Source organism: Hesperophylax consimilis, chromosome 24, assembly GCF_061612785.1.
Source record: "Hesperophylax consimilis isolate HC1 chromosome 24, BYU_Hcon_1.0, whole genome shotgun sequence".
Classification (NCBI taxonomy): domain Eukaryota; kingdom Metazoa; phylum Arthropoda; class Insecta; order Trichoptera; family Limnephilidae; genus Hesperophylax; species Hesperophylax consimilis.
Window position 1 is genome coordinate 24,940,794 of NC_142859.1, and position 12,637 is coordinate 24,953,430.

A 12,637-nucleotide genomic window follows, 5' to 3' on the forward strand; every position below is an offset into this window, starting at 1 on the left:
GTAAATTTTAATTAAGTTTAATTAATAAAAAAATCCACGTACTTCAGTATGGAATGAAGTCGTTTAAAACACATCCCCATCGTTGAGAATGTTATTCCACTTTCAGAAAGTTTTCAGAAGTGCGGGAAGAACGGAACAATCTCTTGGTTCCGAGTTGCTCCAAGGGGTGGGTACCTCGCCATAGCAGTTTGCGGCGTTAAGTTTGCATTTTTCGGAAGTTTAAACTCTGAAAATAGAGACATTTTTCAAAGTTCCCGAGACCCGGAATAATTTACTTTAGCTCGAGGAAGAAGCATTATTCTTGAACAAAGATGAATTTTACTAATATTATGTTATTTGGAAGATGCAGCGCAACATAATCTGCTACACAAAAGAAGTATATTATAATTATATGAAAATAAAAAACTTTTTATATATTTATTTTTATAACAGTATATAATTAATCAATTCTCATTTCAATATTTTTTTTAAACATTTATTTGTAAATTTTTGTCCATTTTTAAATTTGTTAATTTTCATTATCCTCGTATTAAGTTTATTTTGGCGAAGAAACCATTGGTTTTGAAACGTGACAATCATTTTTGATTAAATAGTGGTGTATACAAAGTAATTTATTTTAATATATAATTAAAATTACACCACAAAGTAATTTTGAAATTATTGAAGAAGTGACATTATAATTTTTTCAATAGTTGCAAACTGTTCACTTTGTGGCGTCATTTTAATTTAAATAAAATAAATAACTTTGTACACTACTATTTAATCAAAAAGGGTGGACATGTACGATCATTTATTATACGTTTAACCTGACGAAGAAACCAATGGTTTCTTCGTCAGGTTAAACGTATAATAAATGATCGTTTCAATAAAATGATCATTCTTTCAAGGAAAATACAACGTTAAAAATACTTTATGCAGGTTGAAAGGCATCGCAGAGAAATAATTTAGAAATTTTAGATATAAGAAATATGTTAATATCAATGCAGTTATCATTAATAAGCAAAAAATATAAATCCTCTTTTAAATATTTTCTTTCTAATGATATTTTAATTCTTAATTCTAATTAACATTCTCCACTGTTTAATTTTTGGGACACTATGCCGTGTTGCCCTTCTTCCTTATTTACGGACAGCGTTACAGAGTCCATCTTCTTTGCAGATGCAACATTGTCTAATGAAGGAAATATTATTTTATTGTAATTATTACAGTTTGTGCAAGCAAAAATTTTGTTTTGCAATTTGTTTTGCATTAAATATGACAGAAGAGCGTGTGGAGCGCGCAGGTATATAAAATTGGATCCTATTTAGCAACACAGCGCATTGAACATTGCTTATTAAATAATGTTTGTGTATTAAAATATCATTTTTGTAATTCAATATACTTGTGAGAATGATAGACCTGGGAATAACATTTGATTCATTTTTGATATCTAAAATTAATAACATAAACAGTAAAGCAATGCAAATGTTAGGTTTAAACATAATTATACATATACAACCGTTCGGTCAAGCCATTAAGAATATAACTGACTCTTAAGAATGCATTTTTAATATTCATGAAAGTCTAACGAGTAAATCCAGCATAAATTTTTAAGAAATATTGAATACTAGCGACCCGCCCCGGCTTCGCACGGGTGCAATTTTTTTTTTTTTTTTTTTATAGTGAATACCTCACAAGAGTCCCAACTGCTCCCGTCTGGAGCCAGTGAGACTATGGCATCCCCAATTGGGGGATGTTGTGAGGCTGAAGGTAAGTGGGGAAGGGAAAGAGGAAGGTGGGGAAGTACCTGGCTATTCAGATCTAGTCACTAAACACGGCTAAAGCCATTTGGAGCAACGTTTCAATTCTGAATGGTGGTCTTACACCAGGGCGATACTGGTAGTATCTTCCACTCTGGAACGTGCCGCAAATATACTATATATTATTTTAATTAATTAATTGTGAAATAACACAAATTAATCAAATAAAATTTATTTGCGCACGCCGGGTTCGAACCCGCGACCTTCGGAATGGCAGTCCAATGCGTTACCACTGGACTATGCCGGCCGTCATAGTCCAGTGATGTGACATCCGATCCATTTTTAACGCTTTGACGTTGACAGTTTATGGTTCCAAAAAGCGCGTTTACCAATAACAGTAATTTTTTTTTAAATATTTTACTGTAAGCATACATTTTTTGCACAGATTTTTTAGATTATAATAGCTGTAAATATCATTTTTTATCTTGAATCAGACTATACTGCCAGTAACTACAGGATGTCTTTATGTAAAATGTTTACAGCTGTTCTTTCATTAGACAGCACAAACAGATTTAGCTTAGAAGTTACACGTGAAAGGGCTTCATATAGCTAGCTGTCCATGTGAAAAACACTCAACGCTCAAATTTAAACCTGCAACATTTAATGTTTGAGCCCTATGCTTTGTTGATGGTCATTTAAAAATACAGTTTTACTTGAAATTAAAAACATATATGAGCCTTGTTAAGGCATAGGAGTTTCTTTACTTTTAAATATAATTTTCTATTCACTATATCATATCTGTCTTGAGGAGTTAAATTGATGTTGATATTTTCCTTGATATCCGTCCAGTTTGGATTACATGTTGCAGATATAAAAAAATCAGGTTTACCGTGATGTCTGGCGAGAGTCATTCCATCCTGCGATTTTTCATGCAAATATCGAGGCACACCCGTGAACGATGAAGGTAGTATAACCAATTGTCCAATGTCGCTGCTGTGTTTATTCGACCGTAAAGTATCCTGAAGAAAAACATAATTTTCTATTTTCAATTTATTTTGATTGTTAGGAATGTAAGCTAATCGCTTTTTTTCAATTTTTGCATATTGATCGACCAAGTACTGTTTCGTTAACATCTTATATTTAAGTAAGGGGTTAAAATTACTATGTCTTGTTATTATACGATAGCAATAGTAATTCATGCATGAAACAGTTTTTTATTAGAGGTGCTTCACTAATCGGGTGACAAACATTAATGGCGTATCGGTCTTCTCCCAAATTGTTGTCACAATATCTCTTTTTATCACATTGTTGTCCAGCTATCAATATTGCTACTTCATTTATGTATGGGGCATTATAACGGCTGTTGTATTCTCCAAAAGGTACTTTATTTCCATGGATTACGACATTGAAGTTGGGTGTGCCCGGTGGAACGTTCTCAATAGCAGTTTTGAAAGATTGCATGTAGTTGTTATGGGACTGTAACATATTTTGTAGAGATCTTACCAAACCACTATCAAACCGCGTTGATGCTTGTGTTTCTGGATCTGAGATAAAATAGATTTGAAAAAATTTATGATCATCGGGCTGATATGGAAGCAAACTCCCTGCTAAATGATAAACTTGCCCCTGAATTTTAAATGCAGGCATAAAATCCCGCTCAACAACCTGCGTACTCTTCAAAGATAATATTCGTTTATCTTTGGTACTCTTAAAAGACGATATTTGAAACGCGTTGTTATATTGGCGTATATTGCGCATGAATTGTTTACATTTATGTAAGATTACCCGTCAGAAGAGAGTTTAGTGGTTCGGGTGGAAGAAGATTTTCCTCTAATTTTACTTTTTCCTGAATGCAACACATATCTTCAGACTCGTCGTTCTATTTCAGAGCAGAGCAATGTTCTTGGACAACAGATATTGTACATATTGAAACCATAGGATCATTCCTGTATTCAATTGAAGAATCGTAATTCAATTCATCATTAACTTTATTTAAACACAAATTAGTTACCCTCATGGACCGGTGGTTATTTTGTCTATTTCGATCAGTGAGTAATCGATTGTTTCTTTGTACGGAAGATTATCTAGCTCTCTGGGATCTATTCCTATCCCGATCAAGACTAAGGCGAGCCTCACCTTCGACAGACGATTATCTATCTCTTCAGGAAGAAGTATTTTCTCTGCTATTTGACAGCCGGATTTCCTTTTCTTCTTCTTTTTCGTCATTAGGACGTACTAAACGCATTATTTTTGCATTCCTTGTACTACGACCTGTATTCAAAGTACTACGTTTTCGAGACATAATTTAAATACGAAATTGTGATAACAACACTCAAATAAGAATACCTTGTGTTTCATCTTTGAAAACCAAATAATATTCTCAGTAAACAACCCAACACGGAGAACTCTTATATACTTGTTATTGCGACAAAGATAGGAAAAATTCAAAATTCAAAAAATATTTATTGCACAAAAAGAGTACAAAGGGTATAGCTTATAGGTTACATCCTATTTCTTCCAGCTAACCCAACAAATACACATTATATTACATAACCCAACAATTACATCTTAACAAATAAATAACAGTAAATAAAAATAAAAAAACAGAGGTATTTAATTCATGTAAGGTATTCATTTAAGGTGTTGTGACATTTGTTTAAAAGAAATGCTTTTAGTGTTGATTTAAATTTAAGTGTGTCGGTTATTTGTTTGATGCTACGTGGAAGGTTGTTATATACTTTAATGGCCATGTGGTACTCGCCGCGGCGGTTTTTGTGCGTGCGGCAAATAGTTTTGACTTTTGATTTTTCAAATTGCGATATCTTCTAAGATACTTATTTAAATTAAATGTTATTAAATATGTAAGTTATGTTGTATTTACTTAATTGTGTAACTAACATATTAAATTGGAAAAGAATTAATATTTTATTGGTCAAAATAACGTTGTAAATAACCTATAATATATGTAAAGGATAAAAATGATTACTGTGGGTTATCCTTAGGAGATAGACACATATCAAAACGGACTTTTCTCTAGGCCTTTTTAAAATATACAATTCCGTAGTGCATTATTTTGTTGTATCTTCTAAGGTTCAGCCATCGTTTGCAAGGTAAGCGCCCCAAAATTTTTCGACTTGGTTACAAAGCGTCGATTTTTCTATACTTTATATAAATATAATATGCATATATCATATGCATAAACTTTCCGGAAAAAAAATCTGAATGATAATGAAAACCGTATAAAAATATTTTGCGTAGTTTAGGAGAACTAAGCGCACAAACAGACAGACACAAAAAGCGGCTTTATTTTATACTATTTAGAAATAGATTAGAAATTCCCATTAGAAGCATCAGTTATACAAGCTGAAACAAAGCTAATGTCATAAAGTGAATGTGCCATATTTTTTTGCAAATGGCGTCAAATGTCAAAAGTTAGTATTTTAATAAATAACACATGTTACTGCATTCCTTTACCTAATTACCTTTCCTGACAATAACAATCTAAAAGCTGTGGAGTACCTATCTCAATGACAATTTATCATTACCTTGACACTCTACTAAAGCAAGTCGTGCAGTGTCTACGTTTTGAGTTACTCTCGGAATGTATTAATATCGAGTCTGCTAAGAAAACCAATAAGGTTTATATATGTTCTATTAAGGCAAGTCGTGCTGTGTACACGTTTTGAGTGACCCTCGGAATGTATTAATATCGAGTCTGCTAAGAAAACTAATATGGTTTATATATGCTCTATTAAGGCAAGTCGTGCTGTGTCCACGTTTCGAGTGACCCTCGGAATGTATTAACCTCGAGTCTGCTAAAAAAAAACTGGAAAGTTTACAAATGTGCTCTCACAAGACGTGTTCCAATGTACCAGGGGTAAGTCAGTTCCCAATTTTAAATGCAATGTGCTACTACAGTACGCGTGTGAGTACGTGATTGCGACTTGATAGAATGCATTGTCACCGACAACGAGTATATGTGCCGAGTTTCATCTTGATCGGATGCTGGGAATAGGGCTAGTTAAAAAGATTAAAAAGACTGAAGATTTGCATTTATTCATTCCCGAAAACAAAAATGAAATTCAAAAGATGTATTTAAACAAATGAGGATTCGTTGCCTACACGTTACAAGAAGCTTTATTTTAATGAAGTTCTAAATAGACTAAGAATTGTTTTCCAATTTCGTAAACTTGACTGCTTTATCGATTTATCCCAAAACTCCACTATTATGGACAGGAGCAATTGAGGGAAGTGTAAAAGATCAAATAAATAAATAAATTCATAAACATATTCCTAAAGATCTAAACTTCAAAACTTCCCAATATCGACATAGTTGCAGAAAAACAGTACATATCTGAAACTAATGTTCCGCTTTAAATAAATGAATAAACATATTCCTAAAGATCTAAATTTTAAAACTCCGCAAAATTGACATAGTTGCAGAAAGTCAGTTGCCACATCTAAAACTAATGTCCCGCTTTACATAAATTAATTAACATATTCCCAAAGATCTAAATTTCAAAACTCCGCAAAATTGAGAAAAGTTGTAGAAAGACAGTTGACATATCTTAAACTAATGTTCCGCTATAAATTAATAAACATATTCCCAAAGACCTAAATTTCAAAACTCCCCAATTTTGACATAGCTGCAGAAAGACAGTTGCCACATCTAAAACTAATGCCCCGCTTTAAATAAATTTCCAATTCTCGACACATTTTCCAGTTTCCTTACGCTATGTTTGAGAGTTACATTTTGCCACTTTCAGTGTAAATTACTGTAAATTGCAGACCAAAGAGAACCAACGTCTGGGATTGCAAAACCTTTGTGCTGAACGAAATAGAGTTGTATGAAATGACAGCACGAGCACTTTAAACGTGCCTGATTTTTAAATAGAATAATTTATTTGAAATTTAAAAATGAATTCCAAAAATCATGTTAGATTTTTGTAGCGTGAGTGCTGCAAGTATTTCGGTGAACATATATTTTGCACCTACGTGTATATCATTACTTTATATCATTTATATCGTGTTCTGTTCAAAGTAGATCAATGCAAAACAAACTATAAAATTGTATTTTGTTTAGAATTGTTTCTTGCTTGAACAGATTGTAATAATCACAATAACGTTATATGTATTTTTAAATATTTATCATTAAATAAATAATGTAAGTACATATAAATTAGTATTGACATTAAGTGTATACATATTATGACCTTTGAATACTACTCTCCAATGGGAGCTTAGCTTCAATTAGCTTGTGGTCGGATGGCGAGTGTTAACATTATAAGTAATTAATAATATAATATGTACACGTATTACGTGGTGTATTAAATATATACCACTGAGAATTTAAAAATTTATTAAATTACATGTTTATTAAATGTGATATTGAATTACATATTGATAGGTGGGTCAAATCCCAGCACCGCAAAGAATGAGAGAGGGCACCTGGAATGAGACAATCCAAAGTACTCATAAAAGTACCAGACGCTAGACCTAGACGAACCAAGAAACAGCTTGATATAGACAGACACACTCTGAGGGAACTGGATGGACTACTAACGGGACACTACCATCTCAGGAGACACATGCAGATATTGGTAGTGGAAAACACCAATAGATGCAGGAAATGTTAAGAGGATGAAGAGACTCCAATTCACCTATGGTGCCAATGTCATGCCCTGGTGGGAACTAGGCTCAGATACCTGGGGAGACATACAGTAGAACCAGAAGACATAGCCACATATCCAATGACAATCCTGGTGAACTTTATTAAAGGGACTGGGTTGTTGTTAAAGGATTGAGGTAAAATGGGAGATAGCACAAAGGACCTATGGCCTAAGTGCTCACGGGAACTACGTGTAAACCGTCTACGCTTCCAAAAAAAAAGTTTTTTTTATTAATAAAAAGAGATACACGAATTACATTACACAATATAATACAGTCATTAATTACAAAATATAATATAATATAAGTAATTGATGTACCCCCATAAATAAGCAGGGCTTGTGTGTATGGGGGATGTTGTTATATTGGTTAAAATTTGAAATTATTCAGTTCAAGTGTTCGGAATACTTTTTAAGGTGGCTTTTGAATTCTTTAATATTTGCATTCATGTTTCTAATTTTTTCTGGTAATGAGTTAAAAAATTTAACTCCAAGATATTCGTGGTTGAACTGTCCTTTTGTTTTTTTTTACATTTAGGAGTAGGAAGCATTGACTTTTGTATAAGATTTCTGTTATTTTTAAAGGGTGCAACTTTATTTTGAATATTGTTTTTATAAATTTGTAATGTTGCATGGTAGAAGTATAATGCACTTAATTTTCTGACCTTAAATTTTTTGAATAAAAGTTCGGACGAATATGAATAGGGTTTTTTTAATATAGTTTTTATTATTAGTTTTTGTGATATGTAAATTTTTTGTGTTTGATTTTTATATGTACCGCCCCAGCCTATAATGCCGTATTGTAATTTTTCGTTTAAAATATCTCTTAAACATCTAAATATATAGTTAGTTTCCTTATCCTGTCGTTCAGAATATTTATATGTGGGGACTATTTTAAACGCTGGTCTATTGTTATGCCTAGGTATTTAATATTGGTCTTGCTTTCTATGTTTGTACATAATATATTGCATTTATAGTTTTCTGTATTTTTTCACAGAGTGGATAATTATGTTTATTTCTTTAGGTGTCTCTTGTTTTTTAATGAAAAATGGTAAATAATAAGTTTTTTTAGTATTTAAAGTCAACAGGTTTTCATCAAACCATAATTTTAGTTCATTGATACCTGTATTTGCCATGTTATTTAATTCAGACCAGGTGTTTGCTTTAAGTAGTAGGACTGCATCGTCAGCGTAAGAGACAATGTCTCCATATTTGGAAATATGGAATATATCATTGACATATATAATAAATAACAATGGTCCCAAAACCGTGCCTTGGGTTATTGAAAAGTCGCTATATTTTGAATCGCTGACTTGATTGCGTAATTTTACTTGTTAAGGTCTTTTATGTAAATAACTAGTTATCCATGCTAATACCATGTAAGTATTTAAAAATGTATATAAAATAATATAATCGGTCATAAAACATAATTTAAAGTATATGTTTTATGAAGAACTGGTCACTTATGGAAAGTTTAAAACGTATGGGTGATTTTTAAAATCAATTCATCATTCATAATATGAAAAGTGGATATTTTCAATTGCGAGCTCAACAAATACAAAATGTCTATTAAAGAGTATTTCTCTGATATTTCATGAGTGTGTAACTTTTGTGTTGTTTATATTTATAATTCTGTTGTAATTGTATTTATTTTATGTACCTCCTATATTCTTATGGTTGCCAATAAATGACTATAGGTATGAATAATGAATAAAAAAAGTTTCTCTGAATTATTGTTATCAGTGAGTTTTTATTGTTGATGTTTTATATAATTCTGTATTCCACTAAATTAATTTTATGTCTTATCTTGTATTTATAATAATATTTTATCTTGTTTTAATATGACACCTTCAATGATACCAGAATATGGAAGCTCCCTAAAATATATGTTTTTCTTACTTTTCTCGAGCAATTTTTTGTTTTTAAATGACTTTCTTATAAATTTCAAATCGATTTTTATTTATTTGTATTATGTTGTCTTATTAGAGCTAAAGTCGCAATGAGGAAATCCATAATTGGTTTTATTTGGTTTATACTACACAAGTATAAACTGGTAATATTTTTTATGTACGGGTGGAACAATTACATAAGTCACAAAATGCCTTTTTTTATTTGTGATAATTTTAGTCCAAATTGAACCGCACATGTTACCCTAACAACATAAGCCCAAAGTCACCGTTAATATGTCCATATTAAGAATTTTCACAATCAATATATTTTGAAATAGATCATTTATTTATTTATAACGGACCAAGTCCAATTAACACATTACATATTACGCGAAGTTTATACAATAGAAATGTTACAGTAAAAGATGCGATTACAAAAATTTGGCACAAAAACAATGGAGATAATGTCAAGTCAAGATAAGATCAAGGTTTTGATGGAGATAATGTCAAGTCAAGATAGGATCAAGGTTTTGATGGAGTTCAGCCATATTACTACAAAATAATACTTGCGTAATGACTAACAAAAATCATTTTGGCTTACACCAAAAAATTCAAGGTCCTGACTTGAGTTGACAAGTCTGGACATTCTAGTCATTGGTGAATGGTATCCATAATTTGTGGAGCGTTGATTGAGGAAAATCAAATCATTATTTAAGAGTCTACGGGAAGGGATATTGAAAGGGTGAGCTGTAAAAAAGTAGGCGAGTCAACCATACTGTTAAAATTATGAAAATGCAGATCAGATTAAAGTCCTTCCATCGTTTTTCTAAAGAAAACCTCTTTTTAGCTCTAACCTCCAAGCAATTCCCACTAAGAAGCGATGCTGTACGGATTCGATATGATTAATGTGAACATCAAAGAAAGGAGAACAAATCAATCAATCAGCAAAATACTGAATAATATTGTTATATTATGTATTTATGTGTAATGTAATTAAAAAATGTATTTATTTCTAGTTAAATAAGTGGAAATGTAATTTTCTTTTATCTGGAATAAAAACTTAAAAAATGAAATAAACTGTTCATAAATAAATCTAAATAATTGTTTTGGGGTGATGTTCATATAGACCGGTTATTAGCTGAGTTGGCATCGCGCATTCAATTCCTCGGCTGGCTAAATCCTCTAACACAACACAAGCAATATTTTCCGCATACTGTGGTGGTACAGGGTGGCGCAAAACTACCAACTAATAACGCAGGCATATTCTAAATTAGGGATAACACACGAACAGTAAAGAGTTTTTAGGATAATAATATTATTGAATTCAAATGTGATTATATTGATGAAGTCAAGTAGTTGAGATTTAACACGTTGTTGTGATCACGAAAACACAGCTTTTCTAATCTAAAGAGAAACCAAGGTCCTTAATTGACTGAACACAAGTTAAGCAAAGATCATTTAGTTTATAATAAAAATAATTTGTTTTTTCGCTGGGAAAAATGACATAATTTTGCATTTATAAACCTTTTATTCCAAGCTGTTGCTTTTATGTGTATTTTGTTAATATAACTTTTATTTTGTTATTAGGAACCGATTTTTTTCAGACGAAATATGAACTTCTATTGGCCAAAACCGAAAGCCAATCACAGCAAACCTCCGTATTAATCTCAAAATGAGCATAATTACGATCTCAAAATGACCATTTCCGATAACGTCGAACTAAATTATGAGCGATTGATCGCAATGAATTATAGCCAGTAAATAAATGCACCAAAAATTTACATTCGCTACATTAATAACCTGAAAACTGGCAACTACCTGTATTTTCTGCACTTTAGAAAATCATTTATTCAAAACACGTTGAAAATTTGAGCTTATATAAAAAATTAATATAATATAATCATCAATAAAATATATGAGAATTTATGGTTTAGGTGAGTTAACTAAGAACGGGTTGTTTCGGAGAATTTGAACAATTCATCAAATTTCAACGTTCATTTTCGGGTTCTGTGAAACTCCTATTCAAGTTCTGTTATTATATCATTGTAGGCTAGTTGCTTGACAAAACTGAAAAAAAATCAGAACTTGAAGAAATCTTTCACAGAACTTGAAAATGAACGTTGAAATTATGAATTGTTCAAATTCTCCGAAACAACCCGTCCTAAGTGTAGTTATTCTCTGAAACAATTATATTCAAAATATATTTTAATTTATTACTGCTGACAAACTGCTTGAGCAGTTTAGCGGGTATAAATAATAAAAAAAAAAATAAAAAAAATAAAAAATAAAAATGCATTCAAATACCAGGATAACTTTGCACACACAAACTCGAGTCGATTTACAAGATCCTCATTACAACATACAATTCACAAACCTACAACTAAAACGACTTTTTGGCAAAGAAATTTGCAATATTTCTCTATAACACTATTTAATATCCTCTCTCTTGCAATAAAAACCATTAAAAATTACTGACATTAAAAAAGTAATAAGATATGGACATGTGAAGGAAAATTATGGATAAAATGTTGGAACCTAACAAAGATTAACGTTATGTTATGTTTTTCTTTTGTATGTTTGACCACTATACATTTATTTTGTATTATGTTATGTTTTTCATATTTTATTTCACTTTATAATTTACCTGTTGAATATTTAGAACGATTACAAAAATAACTTTTAAAATAATAAAAATAAACTCGTCCAAATTTACATTTTTATAATTCACACAATTTAGCATGTACAATGTGACCTTAGAACGGGACACTCCAGTAAAGTCACAGTCTTTTCAACAAATGTAAAAAAAATAATAATAATAAAATAAACTGACCTTGAGAGAACTTTTGCATGTAATTTTTACACACCTGGCTGCAAAATACAACAATCATGAAAAAACCTAACTAAATACACCCATAATTAAAGGGGAGTTTTTCCTCAAGTAACGCTTAACCCGGGCTGATCCTTTAAATATTGAACTATATTTAGTCACGAGTCAAAACTATCATCGAAGAAGCAATCAGTATTTATTTTATTTTATTAATACAAGACTTAGAGGGTACATATGGTTTTTGTGATATTTCACCCTCCATGCTAGGGATGACCCTGTGTTATGGAGGGTGAATTTTACAGGTTTTGAGAGAATAACATTAATTAAACAAGTAAGTATACATAGAAGATTTACAATCGTAATGGTTATTAAATGCAGTGAAAGTATGAGATTTATTTGTTTGATTATAACTATGTAGATACATAATTATAATGGTGGAATATATTACATGTATAATCAGAGTTACGCAAGTAAGGAACGTAAGCGTTGGTTTTGAGGGTAAGTGGTGTACATATG

The 12,637-nt window shown here is 31.3% G+C and overlaps 1 protein-coding gene across 1 annotated transcript in view; it reads left to right on the forward strand.

The window, feature by feature from the left end:
• The first annotated feature begins 5,333 nt into the window (after positions 1–5,333).
• Positions 5,334–12,637, forward strand: part of LOC149412119 (odorant receptor 4-like) — a 36,030-nt gene continuing 28,726 nt past the window's right edge. Inside the window, exon 1 of the mRNA XM_089646516.1 lies at positions 5,334–5,616. Coding sequence (XP_089502642.1) covers positions 5,581–5,616 — 36 coding nt within the window. The 5' untranslated portion in view covers positions 5,334–5,580. The remainder of the gene's footprint in view (positions 5,617–12,637) is intronic.